Source organism: Mastacembelus armatus, chromosome 12 (genome assembly GCF_900324485.2).
Source record: "Mastacembelus armatus chromosome 12, fMasArm1.2, whole genome shotgun sequence".
NCBI classification, from domain to species: domain Eukaryota; kingdom Metazoa; phylum Chordata; class Actinopteri; order Synbranchiformes; family Mastacembelidae; genus Mastacembelus; species Mastacembelus armatus.
The window spans coordinates 10971227-10996952 of NC_046644.1; the positions used below are offsets into that span (position 1 = coordinate 10971227).

General features: G+C 39.0%; 2 protein-coding genes across 6 annotated transcripts; one reads left to right on the forward strand and one right to left on the reverse strand.

The window, feature by feature from the left end:
* Window positions 1-1163: 1163 nt before the first annotated feature.
* lhx6a (LIM homeobox 6a) lies at window positions 1164-14501 on the forward strand. Of its 4 annotated transcripts, none has more exons than XR_003295090.2 (9): window positions 1164-1698; window positions 2579-2650; window positions 2955-3137; window positions 5039-5160; window positions 11999-12219; window positions 12690-12790; window positions 12952-13047; window positions 13309-13463; window positions 13592-14501. XR_003295090.2 is itself a non-coding variant. In XM_026298225.2 (9 exons), the coding sequence occupies exons 1-9, from the start codon at window positions 1621-1623 to the stop codon at window positions 13669-13671; spliced, it is 1128 nt and encodes a 375-aa protein (XP_026154010.1). In that variant the 5' UTR covers window positions 1164-1620; the 3' UTR covers window positions 13672-14501. The 4 variants fall into 4 exon arrangements, 3 of the variants coding, with proteins under 3 accessions (XP_026154010.1, XP_026154011.1, XP_026154012.1); XM_026298225.2 differs by having other exon boundaries at window positions 13289-13463; XM_026298226.2 differs by having other exon boundaries at window positions 12002-12219; window positions 13289-13463.
* Window positions 14502-16272: 1771 nt separating this feature from the next.
* On the reverse strand, window positions 16273-25720 carry morn5 (MORN repeat containing 5). 2 transcript variants are annotated; one of them, XM_026298228.1, is made up of 5 exons: window positions 25596-25720; window positions 25325-25472; window positions 23501-23612; window positions 23026-23157; window positions 16273-16729 (listed from the first exon to the last, which is right to left on the reverse strand). In XM_026298228.1, the coding sequence occupies exons 1-5, from the start codon at window positions 25640-25642 to the stop codon at window positions 16683-16685; spliced, it is 486 nt and encodes a 161-aa protein (XP_026154013.1). In that variant the 5' UTR covers window positions 25643-25720; the 3' UTR covers window positions 16273-16682. The 2 variants fall into 2 exon arrangements, with proteins under 2 accessions (XP_026154013.1, XP_026154014.1); XM_026298229.1 differs by lacking the exon at window positions 16273-16729 and adding an exon at window positions 22063-22251.
* Window positions 25721-25726: the final 6 nt, after the last annotated feature.

Below are 25726 nucleotides of genomic sequence, written 5' to 3' on the forward strand. Positions count from 1 at the left end.
CAGTCACCTGCACGAGTCTAATGTGGGTCAGTCAAACTAAAAGGTTTGTGTATTTTTCTGTATTCACTAAAAGGCCTATGCGGTAAAATACCCGTTCATGTTGGTGAAATAAAGTATTTTATTTTCTCCCCTCTTTAGGATAATTAAGAGGCCTCCTAATGTTTGTGTTTGTTTTATTTTGAAATGAAGAAACCAGAATTAGATGTACAGTTAATTAAATCGTTATAGATATAGATTGACAGATTGATCTGAACCCGGTGTGTGGTCTAATCCGTGTCCTGCGAACGTCCTTTTACCTGAGCATTTAGTTTCATCTGCATCATCTGCTCTACTGATTTCATACATTTATATCAAATGTTATTTTCTATGTTCCATTGTTGTTGTATTTGTTTAATAGGCTTATTTGGTCTTAGACAATTGTATCAAAAATAATCGACTAAAACAACCCTGACTTTTCATAAATCTCTAGCTCGTCCTGTCGTTGGTTATTTTTTGTTTTATTTTTTAGTGTTTCTGCCGTGAAATAGTTTTATCTGCTTCACATTCAATGTGCGTGTGATGTTACATAACAAGCTGGATTTGCATATTATTGGATTATTCTAATAATGGAAACAAATTGTTTAGAAACTTGAAAAAAACGAATTAGACGTAAAAAATAGGTCGGAGCACGTAGCTCCACTGAAATGATTTAATAATAACATTGTAGGCTGTGGAACTGAATCTCTTTCTTTTTTTTATCCTCAGTGTTTTGAATAGTCTGTCGTCATTTTTTCTGTTCTAATATAGACACTGTTGAACCTGAATGTGAAGTCCAATCCCACTTTATAAATGGAGACGTTCATTAAAAAAAGTTCTATTTATACGCCCAAATATGAACGTTAATTACTGCGTTACTGCCTATATACAGCGCGCACCAGTTGTATATTTCTAGTAGCAAATAAATGGTAATTATATAAATAACTATAATTTAGCCACTTTTTTTTCCTCTGGCAGCCGAGGCTGAGATATCAAACATACACCAGCCGAGTTTGAGTAAGTTTCTGTCATAACTGTTCCAAACTGTGTCCACCCTTCTCACGCATATCAAACTCTTCCCTCTCCCTCCCCCTTTAACTATAAGGCAGGCCAGAGAGCCACACAAACTTTCACTAGAGCTCCTCGGAGACACTCTGGTTCTCAGCTTGTTGCGCTCTCGTCTTCTTTGCAGCCCCGCAGTCTCCCCCCTGCACCTATGAAGCGTCGGAGCAGAAGCTGCCAACCCCTCAATCTGATTCACTTCCTGTAGTCAGACTCCTTCCCCAAAGTGGAGAGAAAGGGAGGAACGGGGAAAGGGAGAAATCTTTCTGTGTTAAATCAGGCTCTGTGAGGAGCGGCAAGCAACTTCTCGTCTCCGCGCAGCTTCAGAGCTTTTTGTAGTTTATGTCATTGGACGTCAGGTCGTCTCCCGCAGCAGCTTTTCAGAAACGTTTTGTGCTAAAAAACCAAAAACTGTGCGTCAGTTACACCCGAATCCATGAGTGGTACGGATGGTATACAAGTTTTGACGCCCATCGCCGACTCTTCCCCTGATTCCTGGCACCGAGTTTGGAGACACTGTTCGCTGTGAGACTCCAGGGGTTCATGTACTGGAAAAATGAAGTTTTGTCCCCTCTGTCAGAGGGAAATAAGATTCTATCCGAAGGAATTCCCACGAAGCAGGTACTGACACTGTGGAAACAGCCGTGTCCAAGCTGCTACTTTGTGCGTAAAAGCTTCATATTGGAGATGTAAACAACGTACACACCGTTTGGGCCTTTACGGTTCAGATAGAACAGATTAGTTTTTTATGTTTTGAAGTATAACGATGCAGAAAGTGTGAAATTATTTCGATTTACCAAATTGTTCGTCTTCATCCTCGAGCTGATCTTCTGTTGCGAAGGCCTGAGGTTTGTTAGCACATCAGCTTCGTGTCTCTGTGATGTCATGAGAATCACTGCTTGTGTACTGAGATCAGCTGCACGCGCCAGCCGCCGTGAAGAGCCACGCGCCTCTGTGTTATGAATAGCGTGATTTGCGGTCCGCGAGCCTCTCCAGCGCTGCCAAATCGCCCGAGAAAAATTACATTTTAATTACAGCCATTAAAAATCAAATTTGCAATTCTTTGTGTGACCCGTTGCCTTTTTCTGATTGACAGTTGAAATTGACACTCCGGGTCCCTCTTATCCACTGCGTTTCAAGCTATTTGTAATTACAGGTAGTCCCCCCCCCCCCACCACCACCACCACCCGCAAGCCCAACCACCCTCCCCCCACACCCCCTCCTCCACTCTCGTGTCCTGGATTGCGAAGAAAATACTATTATTCTGAGAGGCATGGGTTAAGGGCAGGGAAAAATCAATCCAAACTGAAATAGCTTCATTAAAGTGTGCCTTTTGTTGCGGGGGCCCTTTTAACAGTTTTAACCGGGGTTTATTGTCAGGACTACTTTATATATGAGTAGCCCTGAAGAGCTGTCTGCAAATGCCTCCTGAGGATTTCTCAGCTGATGGTGAGACGGGGAAAGTGATGAAGACTCGCCGTTTCTGAACGTTGTCTTGTAGGTGATCTCCACGGAGCATCCGAGCACACCGGGAGCCTTGCGCTGCAGTGTGGACTCTAAACAGACACCAATGGTGAGAGCTTTATTTGTCTTTATGCTTTGAAAACGTGTGGATCGTTCAGTGCGCCTGTTGCGCGCTGAATATCACCGACTGGCCCGTGCTGGTCCAGAGCATGTGGAAATATTGTTCATGGTTCATGCAAATTTAATCTGAAATCTGTGAGTTTTGCGCGCAGTGCTATAGACTCCTACATCATGGAAATGGCGACATCTGCACGACGGCACTGTGTGCATGAGGACTGGTGTATGTGTGTGTGTGTCTGTATGTGTGTGTGTGTCTGTGTGTGTTACTGAGTTGTACTGATGCCCTCTTGCAGTCTCACTCGGACGGAGAATCCCAGCGGTCCAACATGGAGCGGGAGGACACTCGCTCTTCTCCGAGCACACCGTCCACCCCGTCCGTGTGCTCGCCGACCTCCACCACCAGCTCCGTGCCGTCCACCGGGAAGAACATGTGCGCCAGCTGCGGTCTGGAGATCCTGGACAGATACTTACTGAAGGTGAGAGGCCGACCGTAACCTTGGTGCTGCAAAAAGAGACTGGTTATTTTATTTTGGACGCGTCTTGTTTATTTTTTTGCTTTTTTTAACGTCGGCAATAATACAGACAACAAATTCCGTGTGTATACACAAGACAACTAAGAGCGAAAGAGGGTGCCATGTCGACTCTGGTCCTGTTTTGGTTTGGCCCTGCGGTATTTCTGTGCAGATGTACAGGAATGAACAGGAAAAACTGCACAAAACATAAATAAATGATTCACCTCTAACCATCTATAATTACTAAATAGAACTGAATACAGAAAATACAAAAACAACATATAACTCAGCTTATGTTTTAATTAACTTATGGCTGCAACACGAAAAAAGGTGAAACCCCTTAGATCATAACTCTAAATTTGGCCGATGTTATCTGCACCGTAACATTTTGGGGAAACAAAGATAATGCGGCCGCAGGCAGCAGGGATGTTTTAGTTCGTACTCATTCGCAGCCTGTCATGTGGCCTGAGCTCCGTCCTCCCACACAAAACAATGTTTAGGCTACGTGTTTTGTCAGGAAGTGTGAAAATCATTAGTCCATTATTTGACCATTGTCTGTTTTGTTCTCAGAGACTGTATAAGCGAAGGCAAAAACACCACCAGTCTAAAAAAAAAAAACATGTTAACTTTCAAGTTTAAATTAATTATAAGATCGAAAACATTTTATTTTGTGTGGACGCCTAGGCCTGCTGCAATATTATCTGTAGCCTAATTATATTATATTACTTAGCCTATCTCTTTATTCTTTTTATATGACTGAAGGGAAAACATTATTTTGTAAATTGTAAATACGTTTTAAAATTATTGTGTTAGAAAAGACAATTTCAGTATAACAATCCAAACTCCTCCGTGCAGCACGTTTTGTTCTTATTAATAATAAGCCTATTTCCTCCGCTGTAAATAAATATATCTATAAATAATAAATAAATATATCTATATGACTGTGAGAAAATCATTTTCTATTGATTTGGAGGAAAATGGTTAAAATAGCCTAAATTGCGCTCTGTTGGATGGAACATTTAAAATAGCATAATGGTAATGAGCTGCATTTTAACAAAATCACATTAAGACACAAGTGTTAACGTGGTGACGCCGTCTAGAGCTTTTCTAACTGTTTATAGACAGACCCCGTGAAGTTTCGCTGGAAATAACTGGGATAGTTTTGATTTTCATTTAAAAGAGAGGAGACTGTGCTGTCGTCAAACCTTCACACTGATTTCAGTAAATTCATCACTCGGGTCCACTTGTTTTTTTTAGGCCTGACAACTTTACTAGACGACTATTGCAATCAGTTAAAATAATCATAAAATGTTGGTTAAGGTCAATATTAATAAATTATAGTAGGTCTATATATAAACAATAGGCTACATGCATTTCAGTAGCAGTATTACTCGTTATAGACAAAAATTCAATTAGGTGGGACATATTAATTTCTGAAGCAAAATCAAAAGCGACCTTAAGATGTTACGTAAAAAGCGTTAGATCGTGAACATAACGTATTATAGGACCCTTTAAAACCAGTTAGGCACCACAGAACATGTAAATATTAAAATTAGGCCTTTACTATCGTAGAGAAAGTTACCTCTATGCCCATGATGACTATAAGCCTCATTATTGAGCATATTGCTGTAATAATATTCCCTTAATATTTAAAAGGTAATAAGCCTATGTATTACCGCGTGACTATAAATAAGACGAGATAAACGTTATTGACCCAGTTTGTGCGAGAGAGGCGCGGTCACTTTGTATAGGAGGCTTTGAAAAGTCCTCTTCAGTGTGTCGGTGTCATTACTCAGCACTTGAAGTCATTTCTGCAGAGGTTTGTCATCGGTGTAGTCTGACCCCTGGGTGCTGTCGCTTCACAGGTGAACAACCTCATCTGGCACGTGCGCTGTCTCGAGTGCTCCGTGTGCAGGACGTCGCTACGTCAGCACAGCAGCTGCTACATCAAGAACAAAGAAATCTTCTGTAAAATGGATTATTTCAGGTAGGGTAAGTTTATGACCGTGTTTTCAAAATACCACGTCTGCTCTGCCAAACTCTCTCTCTCCTTCTATCTCTCTCTCTCTCTCTCTCTCTCTCTCTCTCTTACTCTTATGCACACACACGCACGCACGCACGCACGCACGCACGCACAGTCCTTTGAGAGATGGATGCGGGTTGCCTCATGTGTTCTTGAAAGACCTTTTCAAAAACAGACAGTCTGTAACAAAATAAAAGGCTTTACCTACAGTGAACAGCTGAAAGACCCACAGTGTTGTTATGGCTAGCCAAAACACAACATCTCTAGTAACCAGGCTGCTCAACACAAAAAGCAAAGGAAAAAAACAACAACAAAACAATCGGACCACATAGCTTGAAAAGTTATTTTAAAAAGTTTAAAATGTGGTGGCATACTGTGAATTTTGGCGTTTCTGTTTTAACTGGCTTATTTAGACTAACTGTGATATTTTTATTATTATTTGTACCTATAGATATTTATTGGAACCATTTTAATTGGCCGCCACATGATAATATTTCCCAAAACCTGAGCGCTAAATAAACACACGCTCATCTCTCACGCACCACGTGCCACGAAGCGCGCGGTAACAGAAATGACCGGAAATGCCAGTTTGAGTGAGTAGTTGAAATTAGACTGCATTGCTATTTTCTTGCGAAATCAAAATGTTTAATCTTGGGAAATAACCTGGAGCTAAAGACTATTTAAACTCCGTGTCTCTTAAATAATTTGGAATAATAATCATTTTGATTTCCAACTTCACCTCGTTTGCATTAAATACATATTGTATTTGTATTTGCATGCAGCAGAGGTGGATAAATTCTTGGGTGATCGATGTGTCTATTTTCATTGTTGTTTTTCTTTCACTTTTTTGGAAAAAAAAAGTGTGGACTGTGACGTTTGGGAACCTGCATGAATCTGAAGTGTGTGTGTGTGTGTGTGTGCGTGCGTGCGTGTGTGTGTGTGTGTGTCTACATGTGTGGTATCCGAGGTTAAATGGGGTTCACACACCAGCAACAACGTATAGTAAAATTCTTTTCAGTAGCAGCTGGTGCATGTATTGGATGTGCACATGTCCATTTGTGCACATCAGTTTGTGTGTATGTGTGTGAGTGCTTGGAACTGAGAATGAGCTTTGGTGTTTGTCTGATCGAAACCCGACACCAAGCCTTCGCTCTGAGGTTTATAATCACCAGCAATTAGTTGTCCTCCTCCCCAGACCCCCAGGCCTCCAAGACCAGCAATTAGACTGCCCCAAGTGCCCGGTCAGCATGTTTCTGAATGGGACTCCTGAATGTGCAAACTGAAAATTCATAGATATACTTACACATGGGCACATACCTATGTGAAAACCTGAATATTAAACATTTATATACATATATTAGTAGGTATGAACTGTACATGCCTCCTTTTACAACTCAAAAGAATGTTCACACACTCGAACACGGACACAGCCGCCCACTCATAAACATACACTGAACTCTGTGTTTATTTATGCATGTCCTGCAGCTGCCAATCATTTTGCTCATTTTTTTTCACGAAACTGAGATTTTTGTTTGCTCTGCCACATCATAATAATATTTTACCTGATCCGTCTTCATCTAAATGCTGCTTCACCATTCACCCCTCTCACCCTAAACACTTTGAGCCATTATTAAGCATGCAGAGTCAATTTTAAATATGTCAGAGCGTTACATCTCCACAAAGACTAATGAATGGTACAGATGTAGCTGTCACAGGGTCTCATATTATACTCATCAGGCAAGCATACACTGTAATTATATGAAATACAATAATTGTGATTAAAAAGCATGTCTGAATATGGACGTTTCACATATATTCACACTGGTTATGTTGACCAAGGATTAAGGATTCAAAGTTTCAACATAAATTTCCAAAGGATTATTGGATATTAAAGACACACTACAGATTGCACATGTCCATATAGCAGTTTTAGGTCAATTTGAGTGCAGCAGTGAGCTAAATGTAATCTTGGCCACATAGATTTTAAAACCAAACTGCACGAACTAAAGACAGCCCCAGCTAAAGACATTTCTTCCTCACAATCTTGTTCCATGTTATGGTAAAATGTAAAAAAAAAAAAGAAATAAATGTTTAACATCTTAGCAACTGAGTTAGTTATACTACATACATGTAGACATTAATTAATCCCACTGGCCTTGCAATAGCAGTAACAACCTCTGCCCCAAGTGGGATTCAAGTGACCTGCTATGGTACAGCTACACTTAATTACTTTAGAAAATCTGGTTCAAATTAACCAAAAACCTAAAAAAACAAAACATTTTTGGAAAAAACAAAACAAAACTTTACTTTTACTTTTACAACTTTACATCTTTACAGTCTTTAGTTGACAAAGTCTCCTCAAACTTGAAATCCTTCACTGTCTACTTCCCTGGTTGTGTAGTTCCTGTTCCCTGCCTTTATAAGGCAGTATAGCCATTCACCTAAATACTATGATTGATAGATAGATAGATAGATAGATAGATAGATAGATAGATAGATAGTTAGATAGACATGACCAATTTATTCATTTGTATAATACTATATTTTGTGGGACATGCAAGTTGGAAAATTAGAAATTTGAAAAAAAAACCCAGCAAAACTTTGCTACACGATTGGGACCTGTACAATGGTCATCTTTGTAAATATAAACTGTAAATGTAGGTTTAGGCCAGATTTAAACTAGGCTAAACACCACTGAAAACCCAGATCCTCTAGGCTGGTTTTAAACCTCTGGAGATATTTCCTCATCTGTGTCAGCCTCTCATCTGGGTTTGGACTGACAGCTGCTTTAATGGGACGTAATAACAGGAAATCAGAGTGGGTTTCCCTCCATATATGTGTGTGTGTGTGTGTGTGTGTGTGTGTATGTATGGGGAGGGGGAGAGGAAGGTGGTGTGTATATGTCAGGGAAGGGGGTGCAGGTCCGAGGCAGTGCTGTGCCTCTCAAGCCCACGTTAGGCTTAGGCCTTAGGGACTTGCTCACTCACACACACACACACACACACACACAAACCATGTCTTTATCAGCCTCCTCTCCCCCCGAACCGTTTGCCTTGCTGCGTAGAAACATCATCCTTGTCCATGAGCTGCAGGCCACACAGGAAGCTGCATTGCTGCACTAATCAGGGGCACCCTGGGATCCTGACACTGTAACCAGAGTCAGTATATGCAGGGAACTTTATGGCTAAGATGTGTACATGTGTACAAGTCTCTTTGTGTGTGTGTGTGTGTGTGTATTGTAAAAATAATTACTAATCAACCTACCTCTGGTAAATGATTAGGTCTCCATGGCAACAAAGATGAGTAACAGGAACAGAGAGAGCGTGGGTTTTTATTAAGAGCTGACTCAATTAAAATTATAATAAGACATCTGTCACACATTTAAATAAAAACTACTCAGTAATTCAACAGACTATTCTTTATAACAAATCAGAATAGAGGCCCCAAAGAAAATCATCTTGGGTTACTGCAGTGTATTTCTAGAAAGTGAAACAACCCAGAATAAAAAAATGTCAAGATTTCTTTTGGGTATTTATTTTTTAGAACCTGCTAATATGCTAATATGGTTAAAGAAGTTGTCTGTAAAATACTCAGATCACTTCTCTTCCCCACCCATCTTAAATTTCTATATTTTGAGCCTAACATGAATCTCAACGCCTTATAACCGCACACTCAAACACTCTCCCAATCTCTCAGGACAAATCTAATAAGATTAGTGTATTCTCATAGCAAATCAGGAATAATCCAAAAAATGTGGACCTCCTTAAACCCCTTTTTTCAGCAGCAGGTGAATTACTGTACAAAAACTAAAGATTAGACAAAAGAAGGGGAGCAAATAGGAAAGGCCTGGGGGAAAGGGAGGCTTGCAGTGTATGATTTTCCTTTTTGTGAGTGATACAGTGGCCATGAGGATTGACGTTGTTCCAAAATAAACACCAGGTTTTTGGTACAGAGACAAAACAAAATACATACAAAAAAAAAAAAAAAATCTAGTAGGAGGCGGAGAAGGAGGAGTTTAAACAAGGGGAGATTTGCAGCTTTTCTGGGTTCTGTCTTAGAGCATGAAGCTGACAAGCTGTCATGCCAGATTAGCTCTAATGTTCCACAATGTTTCCCTCTTTACTGTAAAAAAAAGAGGCTGGAATTCTCCATAACAATCTGAAATGATATGTACATATCGTTCACTAAGCCATGGAATTGATTTGTCCCTGGAATGGCTTTATAGGGTTATAAGAGGTTTTTTGGTTAACTTGCACATATCTGTGACAACTTAAGGCCTCTGCAAGTGCTATGTGGGCCAACTTGACTTTAAGGTCACCACAAAGACTTTTTCTCATGCTCTTATTGTTTTAATTCTAAACTGAATTAGTTTGCTATGATGAATGCCAGGCTTGGTAAGATGCAGATGATACATATTCATTCGGTCGTTGCTTTAATGCAATATCATTTATTTATTTCTGATACTTAAAACTAAAAAGGTCAAAAAAGCAGATGCAGAATCAGACAAACTCTCAAACAGTAGGCATTAAAAAAAAAAGACATAAATATTCTCGGTCATACTACATGCATGAAAAACAAACCTCTGGCCAACAAGCTCATATACATAAGAAGGGGTAAAAGCTTGTGAGATGTCAGGGCTATAGTATGCTTTCATCCCAGATAGAGTGGACTTGAGTGCACTGATACGCTGCCAAACCCACTCACTTGGCAACCCTGCTCTCCTGCACCCCCATCCTCTTGCTCTTTCCCTGCCATCAGCGCTCTTTACATTGCTATTTCCCTCAGCACTACAACCCTCTGCCTCAGCCACTTACCCTCTCTCTCTCTCTCCATGTCTGTCCCTCTCATCCATGCCCTCACCAGTCCTTGTCTCCATCATAGCTTTCAACTAGCGACTGCTCTTTGAATTCAGCCCTTGTTTGTGATGTGCATGAGTTTTCTCTTTATCTCTGCTTCCTTTGCTAAAATAAGGCACAAACAACAACAAAACAAGTAGCTTCATGCATTAGTGACGTTGATGGAAACATTGAGTCGGCCCTTAGCCTTGATGTCTGGGTCAGTCCCTGTTGATGAAATATTTTCCAGTTTAAGCTAAAGCCAATTGTAAAATATAGTCCTAGCCTGACATAATATGCTTATTCTAAGCTTCTTGCCCCAGTTGTAAGATTGACATAATGCTTTCTATCAGGCTGCTTTAACATTCTGCCTCCTTCAGCTGAACTGACAGCTGCTGACCACAACATTGGCTCTTAACTTAACCATAACTGTCTCAAACTTGAGGTGTTTTACACCCAAAATGTGCTCTTTAAATTAGGAGCTTAAAGCCTTTTGATTCTTGTGTAACACCGGAAATTGGTGTTATATTTTATATATATTAAAGTTTTTTTGGATGTTTCTAGCTGCTCAGTGAACCCTAAAGATATTTTGCATGTTTTTTTTTTTGTTGTCACCATGAAAAGATCAAGTGTAAAAATCTATGAGTCCTATTAACAAGTATTTTCCCATATAGATTCCTCCACCATGCTATAGACCTTTATTGTTCTCCAAAAATATTAAAAACATCAATGAAGTATTACAGCACATTACCATGAACATGGGCACCGTTGTATATTTGGAGTTAGTTCTACCTAACTCCTAATGTAAATACTCCCAATGTGTATTACTCCAAACCTGAAGTAAGCTTTGTGTAAGCTCCAGGAAGGAATAAGCGTACCTATGGCTTCAAAACTACAGTACTTTTAGGAAATTACTTATTCTTTTTAAGAACAAATGACCCTGTTGCGACCCGTTTTTAAAGACATCTTTAGCAGGATTATTTGGTTATGTGCCACAGACAGGGAGAGAAATCATGGGATTGGCTGACAGCAAGAAACACATCATGTAAAACATGCCTTATCTTTTAAGAAAAAAACAAAATTTTATTCATTTATCTCTGCGAGAACATGAACATTAGTGTAATTAAACCTGCGTCTGCCTTTACTTCATCTCTGCCCTTTTGCTCTTCCACAACTGTGTTTTGTACATTTCTGTTCACAATTACATTTACAGAATTCAAATTTTTCAAATGAACAGGACAAAGTTTTTCCAGTTATTGATCTTTTATTTTGAGCTACTCCAACAAGTTGATATTCAACCTGTTCCCTGCTCAACCTCTGTCTGTAACTTTCTGTCCATTTAGCTCTCATCTTCTCACCCCTCACCCCCTCACATCACTCGCCGACCCACCCAGAACAGTCAGGTGGTTTACGTTTGTATGCCGCCTGACCTCACTGTTGCTATCAGTTACAGCAGGGAGATCTAGAGTGATGTCATGCAAGTCTTTCTTCATCTTCTACTAAACCACCCTGGTTTATGTATGTGCTGTGTGTGCGTGTGCAAACGTGCATATCTGTCAGAGTCTTCATGCATCAGCCAGGAAATTGCAGGTGTTGGTTTGTTTGCATTCAAGGCTCAGCTTGCAGCCACAGTCAGGAGTTTTTTTTTCTTTTGAGGGCCACATCCTCGTCCAAGGTTTCTTCCTTAAATCCTTTGAGTACTGCCAAAATGTTAAGTTTAAAAACACTCATTTTCAACTTCAGCTCACCTAAAATATTCTCAAAGATAATGACATCTGTGCATGTTGTATGTTTTAGTATTCTGTGTGTGTACTACCTGGATATGGCTTTGGGATAAAATTTGCAAGGTCACTTAGCTGCAATTGTCTCTGCCAAAATATTGCTTTTCCCCTACCTGCAAACCAATAATTCATCATTCTGTTTCTCTCTCCTGCTGCCCTTGCCTCTTTTTTTTCTCTCCCTCACAGTAGGTTTGGTACTAAGTGTGCCCGCTGTGGGCGGCAGATATATGCCAGCGACTGGGTGCGTCGCGCAAGAGGAAACGCATACCACTTGGCATGTTTTGCCTGCTACTCGTGTAAGAGGCAGCTGTCCACAGGAGAGGAGTTTGGCTTGGTGGAGGAGAAGGTCCTGTGCAGGATTCACTACGACACCATGGTGGAGAACCTCAAACGGGCGGCTGAGAGTGGTTAGTAGCAACATTTACTGCAGTGCTTCTTAGTGGTTCCCCAGATGTTTGCTCAAGAGTGTCTTTTCAAAACAGGATAACCCAAATTTGTGGATTTCAGTATGTTTTATATTATTCAGTTAATACCTTCAAATATAATCATTAAATAATTCAATTATTATTAATTGAATATTTTTGCATAGACTAATGTTAATATTTAAATGCCTGAAATCTATTATATTTGGTCTGTTTATTTTCCAGTGGTTCTGAAGTGTACACACAGGAATAGTAGGTCATATTACGAGAGATCAGGACTGGTGTGTTTCTCAAATGCTGGTCCCAAACTAGACAAAAAAAGAAAATGAAGTTCCCTTAGGATAAAGTAATTGAGTCCTGTGTTTTAAATATGTCTCTTAGGATGTCTGTGGCTGCTTTAAATTAAGATACAACTAACATGGTTTGCATCTGATGTTTGCTGCTATGTTTTTCAGGCAATGGTATCACATTAGAAGGAGCAGTTCCAACAGAACAAGACAGTCAGCCCAAACCGGCCAAAAGGGCACGGACATCCTTCACTGCAGAACAGCTACAGGTCAGACACACACATCCCACACAATTTAAAGCTCACTTTGTAAATTAAAACCCATGTAGAATATCTGAATCACACTCCATTACTGCATCAACCTTGAATATACTATTTCATGCCTTACGGCTCAATGTGATTTGGTAATTGTGTTTTGTCTCAATATGTAGATCATGCAGGCTCAGTTTGCCCAGGACAACAATCCAGATGCCCAGACGTTACAGAAACTAGCTGACATGACAGGCCTCAGCAGGAGAGTTATACAGGTCAGTACTCAGACATCCACACTCCTCTGGTGCTAATGAAAATTCTTATAGTAAAAATGAAACATGTATACAGCAATAATGGATAAAATCAGAAAAAAAACATCTGATGCTTATCAGTAATAGTAAAATGTATAGATTCTCATGATGTTATTATATTTTCATTTTTTTCTGTCAAAAAAAAAATCAGTATATTCTATTTAAATGTAGCTACATGATGTCTGGTTACATTGCGTCTTCATAGGTGTGGTTTCAAAACTGCAGAGCAAGACACAAAAAGCACACGCCCCAGCACAGTGGGGCTCCCCAAGGTCATCCCCAGGCCAGGATACCCTCATCCCTGCCCGATGAGCTGCATTACTCGCCCTTTGGCAGTCCTGAGCGGACGCGCATGGTGTCCCTTCACGGGTACATCGATAGTGAGTTGTACTTTACTATTGTGCAGCATATAGGCATGTAAAGCTTTCAACTTTTCCTTTAATGACTTTTGGATACTTTTCTAAATCAGCCTACTTTTTTTTTTTTTTGGTTTTTGTGTGTTCTTCAGGTCATCCCTTCTCTGTGCTGACCTCTCAGAGTCTCCCTCACCAGGCCATGTCATTGCCCCAGCTCCCCCTCAGTCGCTAGCACTCCACAATGACCCTAGTGACCCTCGATCTTCGAACCCTAACCTCTGATCTCCCATCACTGACGTCTGACCAATTGATCCAGTGGTCGAGCAGGAGCAAGCTTGGAGAAGAGACAAATCTTGCAGAAGCCCTGCCCAAAAATACATAGAGGAAACCCGAACAGCTAAAATACATCATCATTACATATTTTTTTTCTCTGAGGACAGGAAGCCCACCTGCAGCCAGTCTGTCAATGATCATGCAGCAATTATTATTGGCAGGAACTCACTGACTGTATTTTACACCACCTAAAGGACCCCTCATGTTTCATGTGTACAGCATCCTCCACACTACTCATCCACGACCTGATGTAAAGGTGGAAATAGTTTTAACGGGACGAAACTAATCAAGCAAGCAGGACTGAAGCCTCTTGAGAGCTGTCAGAATATTGAAGATAAACAAAGAAGGGAAATTTTAAGGGGGAACTGTCATTGTGGTCTAAGTACACACAATAGAGGTAAGACTCCTCCCTCTTTCCTCTCTAAGCAACCATGAAGGAAACCTAAATGAAAACAAAATATGTTCACAGTTGAAATATTTTCTTTAGGAATGACACAGTGCCCTTGTGACGTTTCAAAAAAACACTTCCCCAGCTACATTTTTCCACTGAAATGCCTGAAAGAATCTGGTAGCTTTTTGGTTAAAGAATGAAAATACTGTGTGCCTTATCTTTTCCATTATTAACAAAAAAAAATGCAGAGAATTCAAATTCAGCCTGTAATTCATCACCACATAAAGATTTGAGTGCATTTTTTATTTGACTAACAAAATGTTAAATTTTCCTTTGGTTAAAAAAAAACAAAAGAAACATCACAAATCTATTGTAGCATGTTGGCTACTTATCATGAAGGAAAACCACAAAGCTCAATGTCTGGGCCTGTGTATTATTAAATTAAGACTGTAACATTAGAAGCAGAAGCTAACAGATTTTAGACTGTGACAATTCTGTTACATACCGTTAAACTGACAGAGAAACAGAGGGAAGTCTGAGATGGGCATGTTAGTCAAATTACACATTCCTACAAAATCCAAGATGTTATAATTTACATATTTTCATATTTCCAAACAGCTGTGTTGTTACTTATTTATGACTTTTCATAAAAGGTGGGAAATGAAATACTGGTACAATTTGGACAATATGAAATAGACTGGGTTGTACATACCAAGATGTGTGTGTGTGTGTGTGTGTGTGTGTGTGTTTCTATGTATGTGTATGTATGTGTGTGTATTACTGGCAGGGGTAAAGAGTGTGCATCTGTATTTTAGTGCCATGGCCATTGTGTGAAGAACAGGATCTAACAAAACCTCAATGTCCTTGTATTTATTGAGATGATAAAATCCCTGTAAAGCACTTTTTTCCCTCTGAAATTGTTTTGTTTTGTTAAGAAAGACATGAAATAAAATGAAACAAAAAGTTTATTTGATAGACTGTGCATCAAAAAAATGTTTTGTGTACTTAAATGCAATAAAAAAAGAATGTGATATTTTTGTGGTTTTGGATCATTTCTGGGAATAAAATAATCGGCTATAAGCGGTAATTTGTTTTATTTTCTAAAACATGTGTGGCACAAAGCAAATAAATTAAAAAAACGACATAAAAAATAAAATGACTTGGCAAATGGCAAAAATATAAATAAAATCAATAAATACTGAATAATTGTATCTTTTATGTGTTTTTTTAAAAATCAAGCCTGATGTAGTGTCTCATCAATTCTTGTGTGTTTGGTTCAGTTATGTCTTGTTTGATGTTGTATGCATGTCTATGTTTCCTCTTAATTTAGTGGACAATTCTGTGCATAGTGTGTGTATTTATGTGTGTGTATCTGTGCACTTTTTGAAATTTGGATTTGCTGTGAAGCAGGAGGGGTGCATCATGGGAATTGTGCAACAGACTGCTGCCTTTAGGAATGATACATTTCTCAGTTATTGATGTTACTTTTGACTTTTAAACTAATGTAAAGTTGTTTAGGTGAGGTGAAAGGGTTTTATACCATAACAAATAACTTTCTAACAGTTTTTGGTGATAATACTACAAGAAAGATTTTGTCCAAAGCACTTGGTATTCAGACGTGTCCATTGTTATGTTAGTTGCACATTATCGATCATGTTTGGAACATGTATTGTGGGAACATGTATGCATCTCCGCTGATAGTCTTATGCCTTTGGCATGAAGACTACATGAATCCTTTTTACAGGTAGACTGGGAATCTCATGTTTATAATGATATTTTGAATATTACAATATATCTACAGTACATTTTGTCTATGCAGGGACATTGAATATGAATATGCATGTTTGTAATATATCCCAAAAAACATATCTAAACTGCATCAAAAAATGTGTACCATTGTGAACCAATGACAAAAAAACAGCAAAGGTGCTGTAGATATCTGTTTGGTTGCAACTAAATCAGCTCTGATTCAGGGTTCATGACTTGCAGTTTGATAAGGTTAAACCAATTTTCTTTCAGGATCAAGCTGTGTAAGACTTCTGTGCTGTAGGAAACTGAAACGTTCAGCTAAACACACAATCTAGTATGAAACAATACAGGAAACATAAGTTGTATATATACAATATAATATGCTTATAGACAATGCTGAATTCAAATATTACAGTATAATGGTACAACCAACAACTAGACACATTTTAAATCACTAGTGTGTTTAATATAAACTGGATGAAAGACTAGAGACTGTTTTGCACTTAAATTCTCTTTCTCTCTCCCTCTTATACAGTTATTGAAATGAAAATAAATGGTGAATGCAAAGGTTAAAACAGGAAAATAAAATATATTTGTGAGTGACCATAAAAAACCCAATATAAACCTAATATTTTGCTTTTGTCAAAGACAAGGCCAAAAATCAAGATCTTTCTTATAGCTGACAATGCTAAAACAGGACAGTTGTGAAATTATCAGTGGATATTATTGGGGTCTTCAGGCTTCTCAGGCTCAGTGCCAACAACCTCATCCTACGCTTTTCGACAAGTCCGCACAATCCACTCATGTTCTGTGTCATCTGTTGGAAAGATTTACAAGTGAAATGATTTAAAAAGTTAAATGATTGGGAATGTTTTTTAATGTTACAACACAAGTTTGGTAAAGTAAATTGTTTTTTTTTTCTGAATGTCTGACCTATGTTCAAATGAGAAGAAAAAAAAAACAACTTGCAGAGTGAAGTGTAAAAAGTGCACAGCAGGTTGCAGTTCTCATATTGTTGAACATCACTTGAAACGTTAAAATCAAATCTGTATTAACCGGTAGCATGCATAATTAAACCACAGGTCATTTTGTGTGTGAGGCTACAACAGTTGAAGTGCCATTCAAGTCTCGGGTAAATTTGTCAAATCAAGATAAGCCTGACAATTAGGAGAAAATAACTTCTTGAAGCCACTTCAGACACCAATAAATAATAACCCCCAAAAATGGACGCCAGTTCTTTTTAAACCAAAACGACTGCCAGAGGAGCTGATAATAAACCAGTTTTTCATTGTTAAAACTGAAACGAGTAGCTAATTGCAGGGGAAGTGAGCTTTCTCTGGAGCGCGCACAGCTGCACGCACTTGAGTGGCTCGTGGGCCTCACCCCCAGGTTCCACTGCGCGCGGGGCTCCATTGTACAGAGGAGCAGGTCTGCAGCTCTCGGACTGATTGTGTGTAATTGCCAGCAATGGGCGTCAACACTAACAGCCACTTCAGCTATAAAGCACCCCATTCCCTCTTTCACTCTATCCCCCTTTCTACCTGCTCTGATCTGGAGGTCAATTGAACATATCGGACATGCGGACAGCTGCCATGCAAACATTTCCATCAATCTTTGTGTCACACTTGTTACTGGGAAAGGTAATTACTGGAGCCTATATATCACTGTGTTGCCATGAGGCTGACCTCAGTTAACCACAAACCACAACCTGCTTTAATTATAATTAGATTGGGACATTTTCATATTTGCTGTAATTCTGCCCTCTTGAGATTGTATAGCAGCGTTTATCTCAGGATTTATGTCAAATGTAATTGCTGCACTGAGTGATTTCAGGGCACAGGTGGCTGGTATTTTTGAGTAATTCCATGCAATCTAAGGACAGCAGGATGTTTTTAAAATTTAAATTTACCAGTCAATACATCTAATGTACAGTAGAGACTGGGAATAGGTGGGTAGACAGCACAATGTAGAAATAAATGAATAAAATCATATTTGGTCAAGTACTATCACAAGCTAGACACCTTTCAGGAAATTTTTTTGCCTGTATCTTGAAATTGATATTCAGTGAAGTACAGCACAAACAAATACACCAGTATTCCTCACTGATACCCATCTCAGCTGAAGCAACCTGCATGGACAACCTTTGTGCAATGTACACAGGAGAGAGAGGGTGTGTGGAAGCGATAATGGCACCTTGTTAAGGTCTGTTTATCTTAATCCTTAAAATACACTCAGAGGGAAAAGTGTTTCCTTCCAGCCTAATAGCAGTGAATTAACACACACACACACACACACACATACACACACATGCTAACACAAACACACGTACTCACAAGACAGAAACACTAAGTTAATTAACAAAATAAACATTTGTTTTCTTCTACTATAGCGATTTCATGGATTTAATTTCTGCTGGGTTGGATGGTGAAACAGAAAAATGGCATCATAAAAGCCAGAAGAGCTATAACTCTCTGTGATGTCATCGAGAAACAAACTGAATACGGTGCACTGACAGTGGCGAGAAGTTCAAACTGAAGGATGCAGTCATAACATGCAGGGCCATTATATGCTAATAGAGACACATTTTGTGGTTTTCTAAGTTTCTACAGTAAAATCAAACTTACCTAAATGTGAAAGCTCAAGCAAACATTCAAATGTGAACGTTTAAGTCATCTGTCTCCAATTCACTGCAAACACAGCAGCTCTTGGTTTGTGTCTTGATGACATCATTGAAAACAGTGGCAGCTTTCTGGTTTCTACCTTTGCAGGAGAGATACTGATCTTTGAAATTAATAATCCATCTGTTACAGGATTAACTCGTGAATCCTGTTTTAAGGTGATTTTTTTTTTTTTTTTTTTTTGTCTCAAAGATGTACGACAAATGAGAGTTTCAGGAAAGGCAGTGTGAGGATATGTTCCACTCCCTAGGGCCCCGACTGATTTTATCTGTCTGTGAAACACCTCAGCTGGACGCGGACAGAGGGTGGGGCTGCGGTTTGGTCACCATGAGTGTTTTCCTTGGCAGAGGAATGTTTTCAGTGTGGAGCTCTTTCTGTGCGGACTTTCAAAGGGAAGCGGTTATTCCAGAAACAGGAAAGTGCTACAAACAATATGGCAACGCATGGCCCCTGCTGGAGCTGCCGCCGCCTCCTGCACCGCTGCTGAGTGTTGCTGCCTGTTGCTGCCTGTTGCCAAGAAAGAATATATACAACTATGTGTGTTGTGTGTGTGTGTGTGTTTGTGTGTGTGTTTGTTCATAATAATAAACTGTCCCTATGTATCTTTTCCCTTCATTATTATTTTTAAATTCCAATTTTACATACAGATACATACAGTAATAATGCAGATGTTTAATATTGTCCCTCCAAACTTAAACTAGCAACTAGCAAAGACAAATTAAAGTACAATTATGTGTCTCTGGATTTTTGGGGAAAGCAGACAAAAATAGCTTTCTGAGTTATTTAAATATTTAGCTGGTTGATTATGCGATTCAGCTGCAATCATTTCATTGTGTTTCAGTCTGCAGGCTTTATTCAAGCTGGGTTAACTATGCCACAGTGAGGTGGCAGCAAGAATTGTTTGCAAAGCTGTTGTATCATAAAATGCAAATCTTAATTCAATGTAATGCAGACATGAAAGCTCACACGCTGATCTCTGCTGACGAGGAGTATTCATGAAGACATAAAGCATTTTGTTAACATAATGCAACAGTGTTTAGTTAGTCAAATAAAGTGAAACGCCATCAGCTGCACAGATCATGTTTAAAATGATGCATTAGTCCACCAGCTCATCAATTATGCTAACCGTGAGAGATGAGTTAAAGAGATGCACAAATGCTTTGACTAACTGCTGTGCTAGTAAAGTAGAGGTTGAACATTGATGCAGAAGGTTGGGAAGAACATCAGCCAGATTATGATATTTGAATGTTCATCTTTCACTATATGCAATCACTCATCACTGACACACACCCACACATAAATACGGTGCAATGAGGGCGACACACACCCTCAGACATTCCTTTCTTTCCCTCTTCTGTATATTTCAAAAGATGAGTCTGTATCCAAATGACCTTTCTGACTCCTGCTGGTCATGCTGGAAACCCCTTCAGTTTGTGTTGTTCCAGTGTCTCCACACCAAGAAAGATGTTGGACCAATCATTCAGATTGTTTTCCAATAGATTGTTCAAAAACTCTACTCATGTCCACCATCCAAACCAGAATAAAATTGCTTTATAGGACAATTTTCTCCTAAAAAAGAAAATAGGAAATAACCCATGTCAGCCAAATGGGTTCATGTGTCAGTAAAGGAGGCCACTGGTCATTATTTATCATTTAAAAAGACTGCTCCCTTTGCTTGCAGTCATTTTTTCCCCCTCTAACCCTGCTCCTGCTCCTTGCCTCAAAGAAGTGAGTATAATCAAATATATTTTTCATGCAATCAGCATCAGTCTAGATAAAACAGGATGGGTATACTATGGCTCACTGTTAGTGATAGATTTTTGATAGGAGGGTCTCATTTAATGATCCCAAGTGACACCACTCCCTATTTCCTCTTTTATCCTTGGCACAATTCTACATGGTGTACCAGGATTCTTGACAAATCCCCCCATGCAAATAGAGTATACTATTGTGGGCAGCTCCTTGATGACAAGAAATCAGTTCAACTCCAAAAATAATCTATACCTCTTGGGGAATATTAGCAACAGATCCTATTGTTATGCTACTTGGCACTAGTCCAACATGGGCTGTTTGTCCAAGCAACAGTAGCTAAGGAAGGAATGAACCAGAGGTCATTCAATATTTTTTCAATTTTAACCAATGAGTACAGTTTGATATTTCCTAGCAATGACATTCAGTACAGGAGGGTAAAACCTGAATTATCTGTGGTTTAAAACAGTTCCATATGCATCATTTTTGCATTTTGTCTTTGTCTTCACTGGCTCAGTTTTTCCTTGTTCTGCATCCACCAGTTGTAACTACTACATGGGGAGCTCCTTCCTCTTTCCTTTTTGCAGCAAATGTCCCCACTGGGTGGGTGGGTCTTCCCTGTGTCCCATCGTCCTCACAGACCTCATCCTGGGCGGAAGCCAAGAGGCAATAAATTCTGTCTTCACACCCACTCTGACAAATGTGCCTTCACCTCCCAGGGATGAGAACTAAAGCTACACAGGATACAGGAGAATTCTTCTCAAGATTTGTGTACCAAGACAAGGAGATCACATAGATGGTGTAGGTGATATCTCTCCACTTGCATGTATAAAAGGCATTAATAGAGGCTTTTTCTCCATCTCAGCTATTGTTCCTTCTCACCCTTTCTTGTTCTTTCCTCCCCCCCTCTATCATTTCACTGATCAATACCAAAACCTAAGTGACACTGAACAACTTGCATTAAGTAAAGAATCACAAAACATATTTTTATCTTCTTACATATGGTGATAACATCTGGCAAGGATGTGGATCCTCTCCTTTATTTCTTTCTATCTCCACACAAATGTGAATGAGATTTCTATGGTTGTGGAACTAATCTGTATTATGTTGCAAGTAGCACATCTGAATACAAATATTCTTACCAAAAACAGACTTCCACCTCAGAGAGCTTGTAAGACATGCCTCAACTTATCATATCTTGACACACATCTGTATTTGTAATGTAAAAAGCAATCAACTCAATTTACATACAAAATAAAACAGATTCAGGAATCGTCATATGAGAATTTAAATCAAACTGGACTGGATCATACAGTCAGAACACCAGAAATTCTCTGATTTTAGTAATGCCTCCCATATTTCTGAAATTAAAAACGGCTTTTATAACATTTCCACACATCTAGTTTGTTAAGGCCTGCAGAAAATGCCCAGTAGTAAGAGTCTACAGCAATGCCAGTAACTCAGAAAACACCATGGGTTTACTCATTCATTAGCTGTCGAGAGATTTCAGTGATAACCAAAGTGGTGAACCAACTAACAGAGCAGGTGACTGCCATCGCCAGAGTGAAGCTGCTAGCGGGGCTAAAAATGGTAATGTCAAACACCCAATACAGCAATACAACTGGACTTCAGCCAAAAGCAACTTTGAAATTGTTAGGGTCATGGTTTCTTCCATGTGCATCCACACTGTCTTCTCTCCCAGGTACACAAAAAAAAATCTGATTCAAACCCCACTGCCTAATTCATGGTGTTGTGTAGTAATGTAACAGCATGGTGGGGAGACATGACCAGCAGAGGATGTCAGAAATCGGGAATTCTTATCTGGACACCTGACAGACTGCATTCACTTCAAATCAGGAGTTCCAAAACTGGGCACTCGTTCAGTAGAAAATGTGTCTTGAATTTTCCACTTCTGACAAATAACAAAGGAAAAAAAAACATTTGAAATGATGGCAATAGCCTATAGAAGCATACTTATGGGATGACTTGTAGTGTGCTTCCATCAGAGAATCCAGAGAAAATCCATTTAACACAACCCTATAGGGTCATTGTTATCAAATCCTTCCCATATGGCCACATTATACGCTTTAATGTATGCAGATTATTAAAACATGGGCAAAGACAGGAAGGTTCTGCATAAACAAATTCAATACAAGCGCTTCACCATGTCTGAAAGCAGCTTCAATCAGACGTCTTCTCTGTGGCCAGTTCTCAGAAAAGTCACATTGTTGAAAAGTAGACATGATTTTACACAGAGCAACTATCTCGTATGACAGGGCAACAACAGTCACAACACTACAATATGATATTACAGTAATTTGGATAATTGTGTAAATTTTAAATCTGGATATTAAAGTATATGCCTATATTTCCTTCTTCGTATATTCCAAAGTTTTCAACCAACAACTGCATCATTAATATGATAATAAGAGCCTACACTCATTTTTAAACCATTAGTTCAATCATAGGTACAATTTTCTGCCCTTTGTAAACACCCTAAAGTATGCATGTGTAACAGTATTCCTAGATCTGCTCATTATGTCTAGGAATATATCTATTAAAAACATGCTGCACTGCTCTATAAAGTTACAATGCAAATATATTTAATATACAGCAATCTATCATTGACAAGTATATGTAAAAACAAGTGTGCTTCATTTGAAATGTAAATTTGTGTTCATCTTACCTGCATTCCTGAGGAAGCTGCCTGTGTAGGCAGTAACAACTCTGGTACTGGGGTCATAGAAACCATCTCCACAATCATAACACCCATCAGGAATGACACGTGGAGGATGCAGATCAGTTATGTGAGATTCTCCTGTGTGGACCGAGCAGATATTTGTATTGAATTATATGCTTGTTTACTATTATTAGCTTTGTTTATTAGTGGAGCAGTGAGCAATGGTTAGCAGTGGTTAGTGGTTGATGGCTTCCACTAAATGTTAATGTCAGTTTAGTTTATCTATATTTTGGAGAAGTGATTGGTATAGACCTTGTTTGGGTGTACTGCAGGACGTATGCTTGCCAAGTTAATGGCTGTTACTTCTCTTAGTGTTTTTTAATTCCAGGCAACATGAGATGTGAGTATGTTTCAATGAGAGTGGGACAGAGATGAAACCTGACTGAAACAGCATATGCAAGAGCAAAAAATGAAGGCCAACCTGCAGGTCTGAGCCCATTACATAGCTCACTGTAGAAGCACCTGTCACAACCATCACAGTAGTCCCAGTCCTTTTCCTGGTACTGCAGACCATCAGCAAAGACAAATGACCCCTTGTGAGAAAGCACAAATGCAGAGCACAGTGAAATTTTCTTCCAGTTCTGCCAAATCTCAAAAATCTTTATGTCATTTGCCTTAAGGGCATGCATAAGATGTTATGACCGTCTACCACCCTTGTACAATGGAAGTAAATAGGATTGAATTTGTATCTCTCAAAGCATTATAAAAACACCAAAAAACAGTAAAAAACAATGACCTCACTGCTGACAGTTTTAGTGGGACTATTTCTTTGGCAGAAAATAGTTCAGTGGAAACTACTGAAAGCAAGGTCCTGAGGGTTATCTCATGTTCCCAAGATATGGTTTCTGGAAAGATAAGTTGCTTTTGAGGTTTTGAAATGTAACTTTTCAGTGCTTTAGGGACCTCAAAAGAATTCAAACTTTCCTCCATTGTCTTTGGGTTGAGGCATTGAGGTTTTGAGATGAATATCTGAAAACCTCAGTAGATGAAACCAAAATTGTCTGCATAAATACAGTGTACTGTATATCACCAAGGAAAGTGGGAAATATGTTCTGGTATTTTTGGCTGAACTGACACATTGAGTGTGTTCATTTGTATGAATGTGTAGGTTTTTCTGAGGAATGTTACAATAAAACTACAGAACTACATACATTGATAAGTAATTAAGTGTATTACACATAACAATATACTTTTCATTAATTGAAAACACCATTATTTTTGATTATATAATGTGGAGCTTTTTTATGAGAATGAAATAGTATTTCGTATTCATATTCATATTTTCCTCATCTTAACTATAGACATTTTCACAGTACAGAGTTGGAGAAGTACATGCAAGTAATAACAGTAACAACGGCTCAGCCATTGTGCTATTAGGCCACATCAGTGAACCTGCATACACAGTACAAGGGTCCTGAAACTAAAACACTGAATGTAGTGAGGAAAGAAATCTCAGCCTTGATTAAGGTTATTGAATAGCTACAATGGTGCTTTCTCTGCTGTGACTGCACATAACAAGGTAAAGAAAATCCATGCCATAACTAGGCATAACTACTGGTAAGGTTTGTCATTACTGCCCTCTTTTGTTTCTTAGCACATTTAGATCAACTTTAAATATACCAGTTGTAATATCCCACTTCAACCACAATAAAACATTATTGCTTAAACTACTTGAAACATTGGATCTCATCTGTTTAAATGTGCAACTCTTTAAACTACTTGTTAAATCTAATTAGTATTTATAGAACATGGGGATGCTAAAGACCTATATACTGTTGCAAATAAGGGATGCAGGCTACAGCATGTGCCATAAACTACTAGATAAGAATTGTTAAGGTAAAATTTCTGAGTTTATTGGATTCTTTGGGTCTGTTTTGAATAAAAGTAGGTTGTCTTTGGTTGGCATAGATGCAGGTGCAGGGCAGTCTGGGCCAAGATTAGTCATGGTTCAGAGCTGCTATCAATTCAAATGAACCGCAACTGCATTGATGATAATAATTGCAGTGATCGCTGTTGTGGCAAAAGCCCATGAAAGATTGCATCAGAGCAGGAGAAACTACAGCCTCATGCAGGAAGAAGGGAGAGAAACCTAATAACAACGACAATAATTGTGAGTGATTGCTAAAAGAGACCAGATGTAATATCAGCTATAACCAATGTGAAACACACAGCTATGCATGTGGATGCATATATTCTGACATGCATGCAGGGACACACACACACACACAGACACACAGCTCATCACCTGTTTAGCTATGCCATTTTCCCAGATGGCCTCATATTTACTTCCATTTGGAAAGTGCAGTACTCCTTTGCCATAGAACATCCCATCTTTCGTCTCGCCCACATACGTGGTCTCTGTGGGAAAGGTGTACTCTCCTTTTCCTTCCATCCTGGCAAAAAAAAAAGACATGCCCTGTTTGCTTTCCATAGATAGCGAACTATAAGCCACAACGTGTTGTGATTCATTTAGATGTATAAAGCCTGCTTCTACTTTATCAAACATTTTAGTTTACCTGCCATTTTTTGTATCTCCTTTGTAACTACTTCCGATGAGCTCCATTTATTTTGTTTCTGATTTCTGAATAGACAAACTAAGATGCACAGGCAAGCTTACCGTCACCATGGAAACGTGGCAACATACAGA

Bases quoted from the DNA above. Each gene is read 5' to 3' on its own strand.
- lhx6a (XM_026298225.2), top strand. From the start codon at position 1,621: ATGTACTGGAAAAATGAAGTTTTGTCCCCTCTGTCAGAGGGAAATAAG. The intron at 12,220-12,689 runs GTTAGTAGCAAC...TATGTTTTTCAG, and splicing joins CAAACGGGCGGCTGAGAGTG to GCAATGGTATCACATTAGAA. The intron at 13,048-13,288 runs GTCAGTACTCAG...GCGTCTTCATAG, and splicing joins TCAGCAGGAGAGTTATACAG to GTGTGGTTTCAAAACTGCAG.
- morn5 (XM_026298228.1), bottom strand. From the start codon at position 25,642: ATGGAGCTCATCGGAAGTAGTTACAAAGGAGATACAAAAAATGGCAG. The intron at 25,473-25,595 runs GTAAACTAAAAT...TTTTTTTGCCAG, and splicing joins GGAGATACAAAAAATGGCAG to GATGGAAGGAAAAGGAGAGT. The intron at 23,613-25,324 runs GTGATGAGCTGT...CTTTCTCACAAG, and splicing joins AAAATGGCATAGCTAAACAG to GGGTCATTTGTCTTTGCTGA.